At 37.7% G+C, this 22,443-nt stretch overlaps 1 protein-coding gene across 3 annotated transcripts in view; it reads left to right on the forward strand.

Moving 5' to 3' along the window:
• The window catches only part of POLR3B (RNA polymerase III subunit B), a 70,753-nt gene that overhangs the window by 20,945 nt on the left and 27,365 nt on the right, over positions 1 to 22,443 (forward strand). For all 3 annotated transcript variants that reach the window (XM_066183975.1, XM_066183974.1, XM_066183977.1), the window contains 7 exons: positions 3,817 to 3,978; positions 7,195 to 7,395; positions 8,448 to 8,610; positions 10,565 to 10,718; positions 12,027 to 12,101; positions 12,838 to 12,936; positions 16,453 to 16,580. In XM_066183975.1, coding sequence (XP_066040072.1) covers positions 3,817 to 3,978; positions 7,195 to 7,395; positions 8,448 to 8,610; positions 10,565 to 10,718; positions 12,027 to 12,101; positions 12,838 to 12,936; positions 16,453 to 16,580 — 982 coding nt within the window. The remainder of the gene's footprint in view (positions 1 to 3,816; positions 3,979 to 7,194; positions 7,396 to 8,447; positions 8,611 to 10,564; positions 10,719 to 12,026; positions 12,102 to 12,837; positions 12,937 to 16,452; positions 16,581 to 22,443) is intronic.

The raw sequence follows: 22,443 nt of genomic DNA on the forward strand, positions 1-22,443 counted from the left end.
GAACACATTCAAAGCACAAATGCAATGAAAAAAACTTCTTAACTTGTTAATATAAGAAAATTCTTTCTTCAATTTAATTTCTTCACTGTTCATCAAATTTTTACCCTGGTGCTGAGGCAGAATATGTTTCTGAAGTGTAAGGGGTAGTAAATGGACATTAGTGCAACATTCTAATGAGATAAATATTGTAAGCTATGATGGGTTTCTTTGGTATCTGCTGTAATGTTGCTGTAGTTCAGTATGATTGTAATCAGTAAAATTAGTTGTTGCTTTGTCATCAGATTGTTCTTATTTAGCTGGATTGAAGGAGTAGTTTGTTTTTTCCCAATACTTCTAGAAGCAGAAAGTAGAGCAGATAAAGAATTTTCTCCAAGCTGCAAGAAAAAGGCCTCTGCTCACACAGATGTTAACAACCAAAGTTGTTTTAAATTCTGTGGGAAAAGGGTTTTTAAATGTAGAGCATCATCACAACAAAGCCAATGCATATTTTTTCGTCATCGAGGATAACTATGCACAGGGGTTTTAACACTTGATTAAGGATAGTTCTTTCTCTCTTGTGGTACTTAAATGCTCATTTCAAGCTGACTGGTTGAATTTCCCTCTGCCATTTTTATGGTGAAATACTAATTTTGTTGGATTGGCGACTAAATAGTGCAGAGTTTTGCCAGTTTCTAGATGTTTGTGTTTAGCTAAAGTTTGTGTGGATAAAATGGTCATTGGTGGTTTGTTTTAGGTTGGGGGTTTTTTTGGTGTTTTTTTTTTTTTTTTTTTAATGCCAGCATGTTCCTGGAATAAAAATCCTGTTGATTTAAAATCTGAATAAATAAATTAAAAAAAAAAAAAAAAAGATTCCCATGCGAAGAGAAAAACACAGCCGTCTAAACAGTGTAAAGACATAAATGGCATTGTGTTCATAAAAATGTGTGAAAACAATAGCTGCTAATTTCACACCCCATGGGACAAGAGAGTACGAAATGTGCTTTAGCTTTAGATAACAGAGTTGTATCCACTAGCCAAGCTGGTTTACAGAGCTTTCTCTTAGTCTGTCAGCCACTAGAGGCTCGGTAGGCCAGGTGCCAGCTGAGGTGTTAGCAAAACCTACCGATTTCAGGCTTAATCTTTTCACCTACCTTTTCTCTTCCCTTAATGTGTTCATTATTTGCTAAGCATTACTCTGTTCTTTGTCCTCTTTTTTTTTTCCTGTTTCTAATGCAGCTTGCTTTGTATGGGTGAGATATGGAACAGCACCAAAATCCGGCACCCTGGAAAGCAAGGGATTTCTACCCTGTGACAAAAGAATACCGCCTTGACTTCAGAGATTGCCTAATCCCAGCTGTTCTGATAATATAATTAAGGCTGCCTAATGTCTTTAATTTTGCAACCAGTTTGTGTGAAAGGGAGAATTTGGCACTCTAAAGGCTTAAACGCTAAATAGCAATCTCAAGGCGCCTAATTAGAATTCTCTGACATTAAGCTAATTGCTGAAACTGTATTTCAGCAGCTTAACTTCTTTATTAATTTTTCTTAGGATTTTCAATGAAAATCAGTTGATGAGCTGTCAGTATTTTTTTTCCTTAAATATGATTTGCTCCTTAGTGCTCCTCTCTGAAGAAGGCTGAAAGGCCCTGGACTAACTATTGAATATTATCAGTGGCATTCCATCCTTATTCTTTAATCTCTTGCTCTTGACCTAAATAATATGGTTATTGTGAGATTCTTCTTTGCCAGATAGTCAGAGCTCTTAGAGTCTGTGAGTGAAATTAGCAAAGTATGAGGCTTTCCAAACTGGTAGATAGTAACAAGTTGGTGTACTTGGGGTGTAACTGACTTTTATTAGTTAGAGAAGAGGAAGGATGGTGGGGCTTTATAATCCCTGTGGCATATGGAATTACGAAATTCTTGCAGTTTTTTGAACAAGAACTCAAATATGACAATGTGTTCTGAGTAATTTTTAAAGTGTTAGGTGTTTCAGTCCTGCTCAAACCTGATGAGATCAAATGTTTACTGTGGTTAATTTCAAAAGAGTTTAGTTCTTTCTTAACATGACTATTAGCCATCTTAAAATGACACATTTCCTTCTCTTTAATTTCCCCTACTTTTGAAATTCTTCCCTCATAATCTTATTTTTAGGGACACCAATGGGTTCTCCTTCCTAATACGATGATTCCTGAAAGTTGCTTTTATTTCTGGTGGAAATCTAATTTCAGTTAACCGTGATGTCATGGGTGACCTGCAGGTGACTGGATTTCTTGTGACAGTGGTGAGAGGGTGTAATTTTGTATCTGTTAATGGTATTACAAACATGAGGAAGGGAAAGAGGGTCTACAGCACCTTCCTCTCATTCTAGGGTCGGGTCTAAAAAATCTGTCTGTCCAGACTGGCAGTAGGGCTCCACTTTTGTCAAGGGTTAGCAGGCTGTGTGTGTTGTCACCAGCTTGACAATGTCATTTGCCATATGCTTTGGACAGCCCAGGCTTGGAGCATGTAGGTAGAGGAAAGGAAGTGAAAGCTAGTGGCCCATCCTAGGGACAGAGGAATGAGTGTGGTTTACTTTCTTGTTTCCAGAAGGTAAGGAAAAGTGGGGACTATGTCTCATGGAGACACTTAAAATACAGTTTAATTCTGCATATAGAAAAATCGTACAGTTCAAATTACTCCACAATGTCTTAGCATGTGATGGATGAACACATAGCTTGTTCTACACTGGGTGCTTCATACTCTGGGAACTATCATTTCTGGCACAGATAGCAGTTGCATTTTTGGTTCTTCTGACACTTGGAGCTGTTGTAGACTCAAGTCACAGGACGGGACTGTCAGGCTTTATAGTTTACTCTGCTTGCTTGCAAAGCTAATTGTTGTGAACACTTAAAATCTATCATGAGGTGCAGATTTAAGCATTTTGGAAAACTATTGCTGTGGCAAGGAGAGGCCGAGCAAACTGCAGAAACAAAGCCGATTGGAGAGCAAAAAAAGATCACAACTTTGGTAGCCTTTCCTTTTTATGGCTATTTTAAGAAGTAATTAATATACAGGAAATAGTTGTCTTAAAATGCAACACTTTTGAACGATTCTGTTGCTGGATTCATTTTGGGTTGGTTGGTTGGGGTTTTTTTCCTATTCAGCCGAGTTATGTAGCTTTATTGCCTAAACTGTAGACTTTTTGGGTTGTTGGTTTGTATTTTTTGAGGGAGAGATGTGAGGAGTATTGTACGTTCTAGATATTAGCAGTTCTAGAAAACAGTGATAGATGTTGAACCAGGTGAACTTTCTGTGGGTGTAATTAGTTTTCCACAGATTGGGATTGGCAGAAAGTAGCAGGATAAAAGTGTATATGAGTAAGGAAGCTGCCTATGAAACCTGAGATATGTATTAGAGTAAAAAACAGTCTTGCCTCCAAATCTTGTGTGTAATCCAGGTTTGTACATTTAGGGTATTAAATCTTTAAAAGAGTTTGTAACTTTAGGGAGGAAGAAGTAAATCAGTTGGATTGTGATGTAGCAGATTCAGGAAAATAGTTGGATAGCATAGAGAAGTATAGCTGTGCTAAAATATTGTGAAGGAAGGATTAAAGCAAAACAGGAGGGGATAAGTACATAAACTTAGGCCATTCTGCTTAATTTCTATTATGAGATAAGTTTTCTAGTACTGTAACAAGGCAAAAATCTTGTGATAAAATTATCCTTTGTGAAACAGAAAAGTTATATTTTAACTGGCAAGTAGAAAGGTAGAAATATTAAACATGTGTCTCCCCTCTCTTTCCCCATTTCCTGGACTTGAAGAAGTATAATTTTCCCCTTAACTGTTTTGTATTTCCAGCTTCTCTCTCTTCTGTTTGAAGATCTGTTCAAAAAATTTAACTCTGAGCTGAAGAAGATTGCTGACCAGGTCATCCCCAAGCAGCGTGCTGCTCAGTTCGATGTCGTGAAGCACATGCGGCAGGACCAGATCACCAACGGCATGGTCAATGCCATCTCTACAGTAAGTGTTCCTGTGCTCGTTCTAGGATGAAAAGCCTTTCCACCATAGTGAGTGATGGAAATGTGTTCATTTATTTTTGATGAATCTTCTGGTTTTGGTTTGAAAAGCAGATCTATTTCATGTTTTTTATAGTTTAAAATTGCAAAACTCTGTCACAGGCAGGGCGTTTGGAATTCACCGAAGAATCAATAATCATCATGTATCTTTTATTTCCAACTGATGTTTTAGTTTTTGAGAAGGAATGGTAGAAACAGGCAAATTTAAAACAGTGGTCATGGTTGTATTTATCCAACTGACTGTCTTCTAGGTTCTACTTGACTATGTGGTTTTTTATTATCTGGATTTAGCTGGGGTCAGGTTACATCATTTGTACAAAAGATTTCTGAAAAACAGCAGGAAAACATCATGAACAGGAGTTAAAAAAAATCCCCTCAACCTCAATTTTGAGTACTTTGAGGGCAGTGCCTTTTTGTATTGAAGTTGCTGGAATGAACAAATTTGCAGCATAGAAGTTAGTACTTCTCTGCTAATGGTACTGATCTATGTAACAGGGGGATCTGCTGCACGGTGTAATATTAAAAAAAAACCTGATAATTACCCTTTAAATATTTGTCTTGGTTGGATTTTAGCCTGTTTCTGTCTTCTGCTGGAACAGATACTTTCATTCGTGCCAGTGGACACGGACAATAATAGCCACTAACTTTCTTTCACCTCACACATCTGCAAGAGCAATTACTGAGGTCGCTCCTGAAATCCAGCTAGTAGCTTATAAAAGACTTTGAAATGCATGATTTTTAAAAGAAATTAGATTAGACTTAAGTATTTTAGGAGCTGGTAAAAATTGTGGAACTTCATTTTTAATCTTTGGTGCTCTTAAGAGGGCTTTTCTGAGTAGCATGAAAGTGAGGTTTTTCTTTGGTTCTTGTAAACAAATTAATTCCACATATTGTGTCCAAAACCACCAAACAGTCTGTTACTTACAAATCCCAGTGTTAAAGCTTATCACTGTTTAATTTTATGAGTGCCCCAAATGTAGTTAAATCTCTGCAGTGCACGTAACCAAAACAATTGACCGATTCGTTACTCTGAATGGTGGTGCTTTCTTCTGGCTTGTGCCAGTTTTTCCATTTGGACTGACAGAGATAAATCTGCAAATATTCAGTCCATATTCAGTAAAGTCTTCATTCTTCCTCTGTCTTTGGACTTTTTTTTACTGCCGCATAAGCAGTTAAACACCATCTGCTCTTAAGCATTGAAAAATAATTTCTCAGGAACAATGCCCAGTGCACACCATTCAAGAGATTAAGCAAATACCATAAAAATCATTCTTGGAAATGACAGTCTCCAATCTCACCAGAATGCTTCAATGATAGTCTCAAAGAGCATGAAATAACTGAGCAGATTCATAATTACACCAGTAGCATGCAAAAGAATTCACAGCCCTACTGCATCAGCTGTACAGTGGTGCTCAGTGATATTTGCTACAGGTCCTCTCCTTACCCTGGAAAACCCCAGAAAGTAGGGCAGGCAGTAGTGCCACAAGCCTGATGGACATTCCAGCTTCTGAAGTATCACCTGATGCCACTGAGGAGGCAACTTCCCATTCATATGAGTTCTCAATAGGATGTTCCCAGTGAGGGTGGTCTCACAACTTCCCTGGCCCCTTTTGGTTTTCCTTTTTGTGGACAACTTTTGAAGGATCCTGTCTGTCCCTTCCAAATCAGAAAGAATATTTTGTATGACTTCTTCAAGCAGCGTTTTTACTTCCCCTTTTTCACAGTCTTTTTGATTTTAGACTCTTCTGGGCGGCAAAGAAGAAACCACGTACTTATTTAGCCTACAGATGCCATACTTTCTAGTGTGGAGAAAAACTACTGATTTATTGTATTCTTCCATTTACACTCTCACAGCTCCAATCATTAAAGAATGAAATGGTCAGTGAGTGAACCCTTCCCAAAGATGCTGAACAAATGAACAAGTTTCTTTTGACTGACTTGCCATTGCGCGTGATGTCTTCCCACTTGCTTCTACAACTTTGAGACTATTTGATAGTCTCCAGTGGAAGCGAATAATAAAATCAGTCATATGGGTGGTGTTTTCTTCCTGTTGATCACTGAATGGGATTGTGCTGTTAGAAGTGTAAATAAAAACGCCAAGCAAATCACCCTCTAAGAGGGTTTTAGTGTAGTACACCAAGCAAGCTTCAAATTATTTGTTATTATCGGTGAGCTGAGTTTTCCAAAAAGGGTTCAAGAATTAGCAGAAGGCAGTCCTTGGGAAAATGTTATCTTTGGGCTGATCAGTAACATGATGCCTGGGTTAAATCGTGTTTCAGACAGAAACTTGCTGTATCTACTGACTCAGGTACTGAGGACTGGATATGGAGTAAATGTCACGAAGGCAAAAATTGTAGCACCAAATTTGAAGATTGCACTAGAGATTTTTAAATCTGCTTGGCATGGAAACATATTTGTGTCCTAGAGCATACTCTGAGCTCCTCTGTTCTCCTAATTAAAACCACAACTGAGAGTGCCTCTGCTGGCCCTGAAACATAAAACCTCTGAGATGTGCATGGATCTTGCATTTCGTATTTGGTGTAATCCAAATAGAAGTTGGGTAGAGCTAGTCCCCCCCCCCCTTTGGGAATACACATCAGTGTGTCTTTTTCCTCTGGATTCCTAAAACAAAAGGCTTCCAAAAAGTACAGCAGGTTTTGATGTCAGACGTGTCCAGCATAAATGTCTGTGTTTCCTACAAAAGTAACAAATCATCGAAAAGGCAAAACTTGAAAGCTCGTGAGATCTGTTGTGGAAGTGTTCTATCACTCCAAAGACCTTTTTTTTCTTTTTTAAATACTAAAAAAAAAAAAAAAAAAGTCTATAAAACAAAACCAAAATAATTTAGTTTAGCTAATTTGAGTATTGATTTACCAATGAGGGACAGATTAAAAAGAGTATTTGTGTGATTGAATATGTAATAGCAGAAGTATCCTCTCATGTGAAAGAGCAGTCATTTTGTTTCAACTTCTCTTTAATACTTAATACAGATATGCTATAATTAGGAGTTTATAGGCAGATAGGTAGTTAGGAACTTGATTTGTGTAAATGGGCAACATTTTGCAAAGCCCCTCAGATACCATCCCATCTAGACACTGGACAAAGTCAAGACAAGAACAAACTGCACAAATTCTTTTGAAACATCGATTTTATTCTACAGGGAAATTGGTCTCTAAAGAGATTCAAGATGGACCGCCAAGGCGTGACACAAGTCTTGTCCCGCTTGTCCTACATATCTGCTCTGGGAATGATGACCAGGATCTCTTCTCAGTTTGAAAAGACAAGGAAAGTGAGTGGTCCTCGATCGCTGCAGCCATCTCAGTGGGGGATGCTCTGCCCTTCTGACACTCCTGAAGGAGAGGTGAGGAATTTCTGTTTTGTTTCTGTGTGTCTTGTCCTGAGGAATGGAGACCCTTTAATTTGAAGCAGGTGGTCCTCTATCAGTGGAATAATTCTGATGAGGAGGTTTCTGGAGAGGTAAATTATCCTCAGCCTGGTAACATAACTTGTGTAACTTCTTACATCCTAGCTGTTTACATCCTGGTCCTCCTTACTATATTGCCTTTTTTCTCCTGCATAGAGAAGACAGTTCTAAAATCATTTGGCTATATGAGAATGACATGAACAGGTCCCATTTTTGCAGTGGAACTTCTTGTTCTCTTTTGAGAGAGAAAGAGAGGGGTCCTAAATCCCTCTCCCTTTGTTCTGTAATAAACATTCTGTTTGAAGTTGCAGCGTCAACCTGCAATGTTTCTGGAAACATGTACCGGTATTTCTTTAGCCATTAGCTTGAGAAAGAAAACCATCTTTGTACATATATCAGCCAAAGAATAGATTCTGACAGTCTCTTTGTTTTGTTTTGCTTTCCTTTTCTTTCTCTTTTTTTTTTTTTTTTTTTTTCTCTGAATAGAAGATGCTCTGGGGGGAGTAACTCTGAACTTTCTGAATAAGTCAATATGAGCTAGTCTCATTAAGCAGCTGAAATAAAGTTACACTGTATAAGATACTTTTTCTCTTAAAAATGTTAATGTTTGTGTTAGAACATACAGGATACATGGAGAATTGATAAATGGACCAATTTTGTATTTCCATTATGTTGCTGAGTAGCTGAGGAGAGAAGTACAGGGTTATACATGGTTGGTTAACATAAAATCTATTTAAGTGCATATATTTTTTATTAACTTGTAAATGCTAAAACATTAGATTTCACTGTGATATAGAAAATTCTACCTTTTCTTCCTCCAAAATTTCAGGGTAATTAATTTGTTTAATTTCTTTCAGTTAGTACTTTGTCATCTTTTTGTTTTTTGTCCATCATAAGGACAGTTTGGGGAGGAAAATGCAAGTATTGTATTAACACATAGAAAGAGAAGGGTTAAAATTAGTGGATTTTGGTTTGTTTTTTTTTCCTAGGCCTGTGGTTTGGTTAAAAACCTTGCCCTCATGACTCATATTACTACGGATATGGAAGATGGCCCAATTATTAAATTAGCCAGTAATCTTGGAGTTGAAGATGTCAACTTGCTCTGTGGTGAAGAACTTTCATACCCAAACGTGTTCCTGGTTTTTCTTAATGGTATGTTACTTTTCAGCAGTCCTGACTCTGATTTCTTGCTGATGGAGAGTTAGCCTTCAGAAACCCTTCAGTAGTTCTTGGAGCACAGTCAACAGCAGATGCTGCTTTCCACATGCAAATAATTTCCTCTGTCAATATTTTAGTAGGGTTGGGCAAAGTAGATTGGCCAGATGATGACACTTAGTTGCATGAAGTTGTGTCTTCAGAACTCTGACTGCAGATGTGTGCAGCTGGAAAATTGAAGCTTTCTCAAATTTCAGCCCTCTTTTAAGCCCACTTGCATAAATAGGCACAAAAATATGTACATTCAACTAGAGATCTGTTGGTTTTTTCAGATACTTGCCAAAGGAGGTGCCATTCATAAAGTACTTTAAAAAGAAAATAAGTTTGATTTGTAATATTGTAATAAATTTAGAAATTCAGATCTTCCTTTACAGAAAGTAATGTGTAATCTTTATATGTTTTTATATATATTCATGCATTTTAGAGTGCCTTTAAAAACAGAAAGGAAATATCAAAGTATTGTTTGCAAAGTTTAGCAATGCTATATTCTTTAAAACTACCTTTGAAGGGGCATCTTGCTTTGTGCATGATTAGAAAAATTAGACCGTGGAAAACAGGCCACTCTTGTTAAAGGGATGATTTGGCACATGTGCTTTCCATCTGCACATTCGTATTTCTTTTACAACTGATCTTCTAGCATTTCTAAAACAACAGGTACTATGGTATCAGATTTCAAAATACTGACATTTTTAAAACTATAACTGTGATTTCAAAATAACCTGTTGTCAGCAACATCCACTTCCAGGGACTAGTGTGTAACGTCTGTCACCATGAAAAAGTTCTCCATTTACCCTTGAATTAAACAGTAGTTGTTCTTCAACCCTGCCTTTTCCCGGTAACATAATAGCAACACTTGACCAAACTACATTCCTTTGCTGTGCTTTTCTGTAGCAGTGTATTAAAGATAAGGTTCAGTGAAACCACATGCACTCTCTTCTGTCTTGTTCTGTCCCAAGGTGAGTGCAGAGCCAAAATATTGGACTCTTCCTTCACAAGCTCGGTTCGCAGTACAGAACAAGATAGTATGTTCCCAAATGTAGATGAATTAGTACTCAGTGAGGCAAGCCAAGTTACTGTTCAGTCCACTGGTTTGTGGGTTTATTCCTTAAAAATTCAAACTTGTGGATAGCTGACTTGATCCTGATTTAAACTTCCGACTTAAAAAGACAGATTATGTGTTAAGTACAAATTCTTTAAGCTGTAGAGACCTTTCTGTTGTCTCATAAACTCCCTAAACTATCATCCTTTGTCTTCTCCTTTAAAGTTTTTAAAATGTGACCATAGATGTTTATTTTATATATAAAGATTACTTTGGTCAGGTGACTCTTCAAATGATTTTTACTCTCTTGTTTGTTCATCATGCATCAGAATATTTAAGTGTGAGCTGAAGTGCCCTGCTAAGGTAGTTAAGTAGAGCTAAGTACCTGAAAGAGAAATTCTAGTGCTGCTGTGAGTGATCATTTATATCAAAATATCATGACTTTAAAATTTCTGACAAGGCAACAGGGCCGTTCCTTGGTCTGTTCTTGGAAACCTTGAATCCATTTCAGAACAGGGGAAGTTGCAGACTTCAGAGTTGTTAACTTGTGCACCAGTTGATGAATGTGTACCTGAGCAGGAACATACTTGAAGGAAGCTGGAAGAAACACATCATTTGGTTTCTCAGGCTGTTTGGAAGCATGCAGGTAGATTACATGTGAAATTCTGACAATTTTGAATTGAGAGAAAAAAGGAGCCAATTCTTATTCATGTTAGAGAAGGGAGATTTTACAACAACTCATTATGTGCAAGAAGGAGGAAGTACTTCTATGCATGCCACACATGATCAGAATTTGTAAATAGTTCGGGATGTGCAAAGGATGCACCAGGTATTTAGTCTCTCTCTCAACAGGTAACATCCTTGGTGTCATACGTGATCACCAGAAATTAGTCAACACCTTTCGGATCTTGCGTCGAGCGGGTTATATCAACGAATTTGTTTCCATCTCTACAAATCTGTCTGACAGATGTGTCTATATTTCCTCTGATGGAGGGAGATTGTGCAGGTAAACTTCCCATCAGAATTACCTCACTACTGAACTGGCTATAAACACTGTTCTGTGCACTGGGCTGAGACTTCCACGGGAGCAGATTCAAGCAAGTTCAGTAAGATTTGAGCATCTCTTTTCTCTTTAAATTGCCCTTATTCAAAACTGACAGAGGTTGGAAGAGGCAATGCTAAAATATGTATACATTCATTATACATTAATATATACATATACTTGTATATGTTCATGTATAATGAACGTATACATATTTTAGCCTTGACTAGTTGTGTGCATATTCTGTGTGCACTTGAGCAAAGCAGCAGTCACCACTACTGGTGGGGTTCCACTTTAATCATTAATTGAATCTCAGAGCATGTTGAATGTAGTTTGAGGCGTGTCAGAGGCTCCAAAACAGTAAATGTACAAACCATCAATTAATCATACCTGATTAGGAGATCCAGAGTAGGGGTATCTTTGGTGGCAGAGAAATCACTTTTCCAGTCAGGGCTAATATGTTTAGTTTGGGAGATGGCAGTAAAACTTCCAATTTTTAAAATGAAAGCAAGGGAAATCATGTGGATTTGCAAGGTTTTACCAAGTTTGTTTTGTGGCACCCCTCACCCTGCAATTGTTCAGATATCCCTATTAACCATTTAAAAGTGCTTATTAGTCTTCTAACAGTTGTTTAGACTTCAGAGTGGACTCCACAAGTGTCTTGTAGCTGTTTGCTGCTCTTTATCAAAGCAACTTGTCCAAATAGCAACAGCCCTTGACGTTGCCTTCTTGCATGGCATCCTTTGTGTCAGTGTTTTCATATGGTAGGAAAGCCTTCTAGAGATCCATGTGCTATTGAAATTTATGGATTTGTCAGAGATCACCCACAGTAAATGCCTTTACAGCATGTAGGCAATTGCAAAATGCAACCTTGCATGTGGACACTTGAGCACAAACTGTTCTATTAGTGTTCTGTAAAATCCCTACAATAACCATGGCACTAAATGCTGTTGTTAGCTTTGTAGTTTGGGAAATCTCAAATCTTTTAAAGCCATCATCAAAATCTGTAGGTATAACTTCAGCTGATCGATTTAAAGGGGAAAAAATGGCTTTCACCTAAAAATTTAAATCTTGATTTTTCTGATACACATTTTAAGTTATATCAAACTAAAGTCTGAATAGTTACTGATTTTGTTTATGTGGTTTTATCAGTTAAAGGCTGATAAATTTTAAGAACAGTTTATAGAATAGGTTCTTAGTGTAAGTGCAATTTAAGTTACTTGCCTAAGTATTTGCTATGACAATCATTTTTGTTGTTTTTATGAATTTCAGACCTTACATAATTGTCAAGAAGCAAAAACCTGCAGTTACAAACAAGCATATGGAAGAACTGGCTCAGGGATACAGGTACACAATTCAAGTAGACCATATTCATCTTCACCAAATAAATACTGTGTGAAAGTACTTCAGTCAGTCAGTATTTCAGTCTTGGGGTTAGCTACTTAGAGAAGTCTGCTCTCCTATATAAATTCATAATCTCTGTACTGGAGATTTTCTGTTTAAAGTCAAATTAAGGCTGGTGTTCTTATTTTGTTACTGCTGTGAGATTTGGTTAGTGTACAGAATAAATGCATCTCACAGCCTCATCTTTGAGGCAGTATCATCCTCTTGACTGAAAAATCAAACACCTCACAGGAGTATCAACCACCCTAAACTAGGCACATTCAGAGTTTTTGAAAGTCCTTGCAGATTCTTAGTTTATGTATTTTTAAAAAGCTCCACACTTAACACAAAGGCATTTGAATTTAGCTCTAATTAAATTTCACAAAAGTATCACAAAAACATACGTGATTATCCTTATATTTTCCTACATTTACAGTGATGATGAGTGCACATAGGAAGATTTTATTTTGTTGTTCAAGTAAGAGCATTCATCTGTCAGGCTGTGAAGCAGTGAATGGGCAACAGGATTAATTATAAAAAGCATTTTTCTTCAATATGTAATATACACAGAACTTTACATGTAGAAGTATTTATCTGGTTTAACTTTACATATTGTGTTCCTTTAATATAGGTACTAGGTATTTTATGTTTGCAGACATATAAGACAGTACTTCTAATGTAATTTTCAATTTATCTGTAGGAATTTTGAAGACTTCTTGCATGAAGGCCTCGTCGAATATTTGGATGTGAATGAGGAAAATGACTGTAACATTGCCCTGTATGAAAATACAATCAATAAGTAAGTACGCATTTGGTAACTGGAACAGGAAAAACTTCCGTAGGGTGACTCTCTGAAATGCAAACATATAAATAGTGTTACTGTTTTCGCATGTACACACTGCTCCCTTGCTAATGGTTGAAACTACACCAGATGAAAGCTAAAGAAAGAAATCTATCCACACACATCCTAAATTATCCATGGGAAGTTACAAAAAAGGGTTTAGATTTTGGGAGATCTTTTTCCTGCTACTAACTCGCTAAAATACTAAATACTTAAAGGTATATCCTTTCTTTCTCTGGATGTGGCTCTTTTTTTTTTTTGTTCTGATCATTGGGCTGCTCATCAGAAATAATTTTATCCAATAGGTATCCAGAAAGCAAATGGTTCCGCATGTCATTTGATTAGCTTAGCATATCATGATTGTTTGGAAATGTCTTTTCTGGCTATAAAGGGACCCTAAACACCCACCTTACAGTAAGTGGACTGCTGCAATGAGACCTTCCCTTTGACTTTTGGATGTATAATAGGCCCCAATAAAAATGTCTGCATCATTCTGTGTATTCTTTACCACATGTCATAAAACTATTTTTGATATGTGATTTTAATTCAGAAAGATTTCCAGATCTGTTGTTTTCCACATATTTGAAGGACCTGCTGCAACTTTTTTTACTCTTGTCTTCTGACTGTGATTAAAGAGCCCACATTACAGGAAGGATTCTTTTAAATTTTTCAGTCCTCCTATCTTTTTACTGGTTTTTAATGTTTCTCTGACAATATCCTGTAAACTGAAGGCTGAATATGAAATGCCAGAAGTTATCTCCGTGAAATGTTTGATTAGTAGATTTATGCAGAAGATTCTTTTTCTAAATAATCTGTCCTGGTTAAGTACTCCTGCAGGCTAATATAAATACATCATTGATTTCAGTGGTGCTGGGTGAGCCCTTCAATTATCTTTAACCTTTGCTAAATGTAATGTATTAACTCTGCTAATTAAATTGCCTTGCTCCTGCCCAGGCTTTTGAAGACTTTATCACTTTAAGAAATTACTCTTGCATGCTCTTGACTGAGTTCTGTATACATGAGCAAAGAAGAGCAGACACAATTGGTGTCATTTGTGCCAAAATTAAATAACGTCCACAAAGCACCAGAGCTGAAAATTTAAGTTACAGGATAGCTGACTCAGCTAGGAAGGTTAATGGAAATGTATCCCATGAAATCATTGCTTAGTCCAAAAGAGGAGGAGAAAGTGAACTTCCAATGTACCAGTGTGAGGAAAGGACTCCACAACAACTTCCAGGAAGCTCAGAAGATTCTTGTATTGTCCATCAATTGTTTTGAGTTTGGCTTCAATGCTAACAGTGGCTAAAAGTGCCATAAGTATCTGAGCTTGGATCTTATGAGCACCTTGCTCCTTGTGTTTGGTAATGATACTCCCTGCATCCTGAATAGTTGTGTACCCTTTCCCCAGATGATCATCTTGCATTTTAAAAGGTGTGACCATGTTGGTGCAGCTTGTTCTGGTAATGCAACTGATACAACCCACCATCTGAAGTATCCCACTTACATTCCAGCTTTTGTAATATTGGCTTCTTTTAGCTACAGTATCTTCTCTTTACCTTTCCAATCCAATTAGATGGGTTTTCTTTGGAGTATTTGACTGTAATGCATTCCATTTCTTCCTTATGCATCTGTAATTCTGCTTTTCAAACTCACAAGGTTGCCTTTGCTTTCTTGGACCTCGTTCTGGCAGTGACATTTTTGACCTGCAGAAATTGAACTGCCCTGTAAAATTTGAAGGTCTCTCATTAGCACTCTGGAATACTTCATAAGGTAGTAGGATCTGTGCAGATTGCATCATCTTTGGTTGAAATGGGATTGACCTCACTGGAAGAAGACATTTATTGAATACCCTATATGCAAATGTATACGTACTTCCATGCACTTGTACCTTCTGAAGAAATTTGCAAACGTCACTATCAGTAAGTCTCAAAGCTCTGATTTTATTGTTTGAAAAGTGTTAGTAGTTCTGTGAGGTTCTGCAGAATGGGGGAGCAGTCTCTCCTTTAAGTTTGCTACTGGCTCTTGAGACCATTTTGCAATTACTTGACTGTAGTTTTGATTGTCCCATTAGTATTTTCTTAGGACAGGCTTTAGATAACATGGCTGCTTTTTATCAAATGGAGAAAAATAGTGTCTGTCCTCTGGCCAGCAGGTGATTTTTAGGTCGTTAAGGCATATTTGTGATTTATAAAGATTTCTAGGACTGATAGATAGTTTCATTGGCTTAATCCTCCGAATTTCCAGGTCTGGTTTTTTTCAGCTTTCAGCTTTCATTATTCTTCCAGTAGTACATACATTGTTTATCTAAGTTCCTACTGGCACTTTGTCTTCAGTCTGTATGTGCTTGTGGGTAATTCCTTAGCCATTTTTAGCTTATGGTGCTTGGCTGTCTTTTGAGTATTGCCATAATAAAGACTTTTCTGTCACTTGCTTGGCAAGATCCTAAAGTTTAGTAATCAAATTAATTTATTTAAATAATTAAAGTCTTCCAAAAATCTTCCAAGAGAAGTCAAACATTAAAGATGAAATTTTCAGAATGCGTTGGGTTGAGATGTCTGGGAGAAGCAATGTATGCATAAACCCAAGCTCTCTCTAATAAATCCAGAACATGAAAGATAGGCTTTGAATAGGTTTAGTTATCTGTATTTCATAATTCCCCACTTCCTAATTACTTATCTTGATTTAAATTCAAATCTGCTCCAGCCAAGCTTTATTGTACACTTCATTCTTAGTTATTAGTCTCTCCACTTGCATCCCAATGCATGCTGCAATTTGTCTTCGTTGAGCTTGGACTTTCTCTCCTGAAGCGCATGCCAGATAGAACAAATTGTCCCTCTGTCTTTACTCCTTTTCCCTGTCTTTTTCTCATCGGTACTGTCTTTTAACAACATAATCACTCCCAAAATATTTGCAGAGCTTTTCAAATAGTGTTGTATTGTGTCATGTACCTATGGCACTGGGTCTGGTTTGGAGACAGATGTTTTCTCTTTAACTGATATAGCTGACCTTGGAAAAAAACCATTTTTTTAATACCTGAATCTGTTGTGCTCTTCCTTCTTCCATCTCCCCAGTGGATTTCTGGATCTCTGAGATTAGTGATTTGATGAGGAGGGCTCTCATTGCATGAGAAGACATTCCTTAAGGCGTTTCAGGTCTTACTGTATAAAGTGATGTTTTATTGTCTTAGTGAGCTCCCTCAGGTTGTCATTATCTCGAGGCTTTTCCTCCATTATGGAATTTCACAGACCCTGTTGTATTTCTCCTTCATTTCTTTTCATGTGGAAACAAAGCCAAAAGAAAGTTGTTGGGTTTTTGTAATAAAAATCCTGTACTGAATCCATGTTTTGAGGTCCTACTGACTTACATTGTCCTGAACAGAATTGAATTTGAAGTGTTATGAGATACTGCTAAATTAAATAAATTCTACTGAAGTTTGTTCACAACCCTGCCATAATGGGTACTCTTTCTTTTAAGAGATACAACTCATTTGGAGATTGAACCTTTCACGCTTCTGGGTGTCTGTGCTGGGCTGATTCCTTATCCTCACCACAACCAGTCTCCAAGAAACACGTACCAGTGTGCCATGGGGAAACAAGCCATGGGTAAGATTTCACTTTTTATTCCTCTTTGAAGTGTTATGTAATTTTTAAGGCTATGTACCAAAAGTGACAAACAAAAATTCTTTCTTTACTGGTTCACATAAAAGCTTTGCTAGGAAAAGTAAAAGAGCACTTCCCTAGCTTTGAGAAAAAACGAATTTACCTCTGAAACTTGGAAAGATTATTGTGAAAAAGGTACCCATCAGTTTTACTTAATGAAGACTATATCTGCAGTTCTTCACACTAAAAAGAAAATTTTAATAAACTAGGAAATTTTTGTCTTTTCTTTTGGATTTTATTGGAAATCATTGCAACTTTCAAGTTTTCAGCGTATCTGCAGGACTGGCAGAGTAGTTTTTTTTTTTCTCTTTATGCTGCAATGTGCTGTGTCTTTGCAGACAAAAAAGAGTTAAAAACTGTTCTCACAAAGAGAGACAGAGCACAGATTGAGGAGCATTTCCTTGACGGGTTGAGTAAGTGTCCTAAAAATAAATATATCAATAGTTAACATTGACATCAGAGAGAATAAGAAGAATCAAGTGTGAAACAGAGTGGTGAGTTATTTGAACACTTTCCACAGCCATAGTTTAGATTCTGTGCTTTTGCTCATTTGGATGAAGAGAGCAAATACTGAAACAAAATGAATTTTCTGATTACTTATTATTTCATTTGACAGTGTCATATATGATCATTAAAACCCAACTGTTTTGTAAATTTGCTGCTGGGGGTAATCAACAGCAGTTAAGTTCTAATCTTTTTTTTAATACTCAGCGAAACCAGCATTAAAGTGTCCAAGTCTATGGCCTGTGATCAAGGCAGAGGAGCCTGAGCAGTCATATATCAATTTGGACAGCTGCATTCAGACTGGTGCTCTACAGGCTGGTTTCATGGCTTGTATTGATGGCTTGCTTGCTTGCAAGTTGGGAGCTACAGTAACACAACTGTGTCTCATGAAGAAACTGCCACTTCAGTTAGGTTTACTAAACCGTTTATTTCATGCTGTGTGTTCAAAGCTGAAACACTGCACCTTTTGTGAGACTTCTCCAGCAGAATTAATAGCAAAGTAACTGCCTTATGCTGAGCCATCATGTTGAGCACATGAAAACAGAAAATAGTAATATGCATGTTTTCTATTTAAATTTTAAAAAAACAAGGGAGGGTGGGTGGGTGGAAAGAGGAGCGATGCAATCTTTCTCCTTACAGTTCTCCCCCATCCCATTATCTTTCCCCCACCCCTGAGTCTCTATTTTATGACTATTAGTCTCAGAAGGTTTGGTTAGTTACCACACACAGTTAAGCAGGATCAGTGTGTACAGAAAGCCAATTCAGTATCTGTGGAGTTCTTTTGTAGTTTTCTGTGTGAAGGTTTTTTCCCCCGTTTTGTTTTGAGTGTCATTTGCAATTCATTGTCTGTGTTTTCTGAGGTTGGTGTATTCAGCTGCTTTGACCCTAGGTCTTGCACATTTAGCTCCTTGGATACAATCCTCTGACGTTCCTGCTGACGCTAGGAACACAAAAGCCATTGAATATCTTGAGCAATAAAAAAGCCTTTGTTTCAGTTTGTTATGACAAAACACCTGACTCAAAGAAAAAGCAGCTAGATAAAAGTAAATTTTTAAAGTTGGCACATGACTTGAGCTATGTTTTGCTCTGTCTGAAGTACCTGCAAACACCTGAAGCTTTTTGTAATAACTGCTTTTAAAAAAGCCACGAGAAGTGGCAGTATGTAGAGGCAAAGGTTTTTCTCTACACTTACTGTTCAGATGAGACCTAGAGGGTATTCCTGAAACACTACACATACTTTTTTCTGGTTATTTTTGTGAAGAGATGTGATGCAGTGCTTCAAACCCCAATTTTTAAGTAACCACCCACCTTTAGTGCTTTCTTTCTCCATACTGAAATTGCAGAGCAGCTTCTCATCCAACACTGGATGTGGAAAACCTCATGTCCAAGTCGTCTGTGTCACTCCCTCAACTGTCAAAACCTGGGGCAATGAAGGCAGCCCAGGGTTCATACTGGGAGAGGAGAGCAGAGCCTTGGGCTTGTCAACATTGACCCACCCCCTCTGACCACATTACAGGGCTGTGCCCGCAGCTGTGGACAGGATTTTCTTTTTTAAGTCTCTTTTTTAAACAACATCAAGGTGAGGAAAGGTGTGAAAGCATAAGTAAGTGGAGAGTGGACGTCAGAGATTGCAATGAGGTCTCTAATCCAGTGCCCCTGACAAGTGTTAGGTCCTAAAATAGTAGTGTTTCTTCTGGAGAGCATTACATGTCCTGAAAAATCCTCCCGTTCAGGGGTAGGTGAGTCAACTTGTTGGAGGACTAGACGTGCACTTAATGACCAAACTGGATTTCAGTAAAATTAAATTGAAATTAGACCTCTCACTTTTGGCATAGATTATCTACCATATGTTGCAGGTTGAACTATAAGACTGAGAGGAATTTAGGTAGTAAATCCGACAGCAGCTCAATTGAATGTTGACATTTCAGTGCAAGGTTAACATTTGTAGTTTAAAATCTCAGAAGTACTTAAGATGAAAATACAAGAGTCTGTACTGTTTGCTTTTGAAGTGTTGGAAAAATAATCTGTAAGAGGATCAAGGGCTTCTGCAGTTAGAGAAATAGTTCTAAACTGAGCTTTTTAATTCCATTAAGTCATAAAAACCTAGGCAGTTTTACACATTGTACATCTGTGACTGTGACAGCCCAATATCAGGAATGAAAACATACAGTTTTCCTGCCAGTAATCCCCTATATTGCACATGCACATGTGCTGCTGTGTAAGTGATGTGTGGGTACACAAAGCAAGCTGTACACTCACAACCCAACTGTGCACTGCAACTTCAACCCAAATGACACAAGTGTTGAGTATGGAAAGCAAGGTTTGGGTATTGATTGTTACTTCAACCTCTGAAAGAAAAGGAAGGGGACAGATATAGGTGGGTGAGAGCTTTGTTGTAGAATCTTATCATGAAGCAAAAACTTGGATATTACAAAGAAAGCCTCTTACTGTATCATGTACTTCCTGCTTTGCTTCTGTGAATTAGAAAGCTCTTTGTATACTGCTCTGCCCTGTACTATAGCCAGCTGAATGTGTTGAAATTGAGTTGAGAAGATAAATATGCTTCAAGGAACTGTGTGCTGGTGGGTTTTGACAGTTGTGAAAGCTCTTTGGTGGACTGAGAGCCAGAGTCCTCCCAAATTTCATACAGCTAGCCGAGGGGCACAGAATATAAACAAACCTCAAAGCAAAACCAGCTGCTGCTGGTCATCACAGCTGGATCTGGGTGCGCTGTGGCCACAGATCTGTTCTGCCACTGCTCTTTGTGCAGTGTTTATGCTCTGTGACACAACCTCGTTTTGACACCTCTCCTCTCCTTGGTAGTAGCACAGAAGTGCTGAGGCAGAAATGAGCTCTCTCTTCTCCCCAAATTTACCCATAATCTTTTTAACCCACTCCTTAGTCTTTCTCCTGTGAAAGGAGTGTTTCTAATACTTAACAGCCAGATCACTTAATACATGTTCTGTAACAATCTGTCTGAGATGTGTCATAGCCCCCTGCACAAGGTGTATTGCAGTATTTAAAAAATATACTTATTCCTCTCTTGCTTTGTGCTCATATAAAAGGACAGAATCATAGAAAATCCATAGTGAAAACTGGGGAAGTAGAGAATTACAGCAGTTCTTTTCTTGGCATGTGCAGTAATAGCCCTTTTGGCTCAAGTACATTGATTTCTGTATTCTTGTTCTTTTTGATTGTACAGTTAAATGTTGTTGTGATACACCAGAGAATTGGATTAATGCTTATTTTAGTTGGCTCTTTGTTCTGGTGAGTTCTCAAAACTTTCAGCATCAGAATAACAATGCCTCGTTTATGCTAAATATCAGTAGATAGTGTTATTATAGTGATTATTTTGCACTAAAAGATATTCAAATGATACTTAAAAAGAAAAAAAAAACCCTGTCAGGAAACAGAAAAAAAGGAAAGAATGCACACGTGCATTCACAATTTATCAAGTACTGAGAAGAGCAAGAAAATGATCTTTGTTGTATCCGGGTCAACCTTGTGTGTTTTGCTTTAACCAGGGCTAATTACCAATGAAAAAAATTGGTTCTTGCTGTTGGGATAATTATAAATGCAAGTCATTGAGAGCAGGGTTTGTTATGGTGAACTTTAATTATACTTTACTTTTGGTTGGTTGTTTGGCTGGGGCAAACAAGGGCTCTGTTCTTTCAGAGGGAAAACAGAAATAAAGCTAGTGACTTCCTTCATTTCAGCGCCCACACAGAGGGCTCGTCCCAACACACCAATCCTCTGAAGAGAGCTGCTGCTTTATTTTAAATAAGCAGTTTGTGGTTTCATGCTGTGGTTTGTTAGCCCAGTTTAGAGAAAGCGTTATTTGTATAACCATTAAATCCCAACAATTAGGAATAATATTGCTGATAGATGGCATTTTTTTGGCTAATTTATTTCATTTGTGCTCTGGAATCACTCTCTAACCAGTTTCTTTCCTGCCCTATAGGATATCTGTCATTGATATATATGTGTATGTTTTCTATTTGATACAGCATTCATCTCCTGAAAAATAGCCTGAATATAGTTTATTATTGAGGCTCAAAATCTCAGTAATGTCAGTTGCTTCTGGCTCCCAGACAGTAGCAGTTCTGTTAGGTTTATCTGAGCGTCTGGTAAAAATGCCAGTTTTGAAATACCTGAAACATCTAAAGAGAAATCATTTGCGTTATCTGAAATATGTAAAAGTGTCATATGAAATCCTTGATATACAGCGGACTTCCTCAGATTGTTACTGGGGTGTAAAGGACACCCTTAAAGTGTAAAAGATAAAAGTGGTGCTCCAGACTTCATTCTGTCTTAGCATCCCTAACCAGTGGACCATAGCTGGTATAGCATATCAGAGGAGAAAAACATTGCAAGCAGTTTGAAAGTTAAGTTTGGCATGACTTTCTCTTGGAAAGATTTCTTTCAACATCAGGAAAATGTACCTATCTGTGAAACATTTAAGCTGAGCTTCACTGCAACCTATCCTGAAAGCACACCAATGCTAGGTGCAGAGGGGAATAGTGGTCTAAACCTCTTAAGTTTTTAATTTGGAAGTGTGTTTTCCTGTCTGTGTACTGGGAAAACCAGGGGAGTTGGGTCAAAAGTACAATGGGGACAACGTCTAACTGAATTCTCAGAGTATATGAGAAATAGGGCCTTAAGTGGTGGGCCTTGCAGGGTGGGTTTGTGACAGTCTTCAGTTGTGTCCTACCAGCTTGTGTCTTACTGGAGACAAAAAATACTAGTCAAAGATGATTCGTTTCCTTATACAAGAAAAAGACAGAAAAACAACTGCTTAAAAGCGAGAGAGACAAGTTAAGTCTGTCAACTCTACCAGATTTTTCTTGTAATTTGAAAATGCTCTGCCTGTGTCACTAAATCTACTTTCTAGAACCTGGGAAAGCCCGGGGCAGCTATAACAGTTCATTTTCAGACAGTAGCTGTTGAGCTCTCTCCATTCTTGTCCTTAGGACGGGTAGACCTGTTGTGGTTTAAGAGAGCGAGCCTAGTGCCAAGAACAGGATAGGTCTTCGGAAATGCCTGGTTTTAGTGTTGGATTTTCTAGACATTTAATGTAAATGGGAATTGCAAGTAGATGCATGTAAAATGTCAAGCTGACCTCCCCAGTGAGCAGGTTTGTGTTCAGATATCCTTCCTGGCCATGTGAAATCCTCCTGATATACTGACTGCCTTGACCTTTCCAAGAAAGCAGCCGGACTCTGAAACTGCAGGAGAAAATGGAAAGGTTTTGAAATACTTACATCCTAAGGACAGAGTACTGCAGAATATTTAACACTTAAAA

The sequence above is a fragment of the Chamaea fasciata genome, unplaced genomic scaffold (assembly GCF_029207755.1).
Source record: "Chamaea fasciata isolate MVZ Bird 193981 ecotype frontalis unplaced genomic scaffold, bChaFas1.0.hap1 SCAF_5, whole genome shotgun sequence".
NCBI classification, from domain to species: Eukaryota; Metazoa; Chordata; class Aves; order Passeriformes; family Sylviidae; genus Chamaea; species Chamaea fasciata.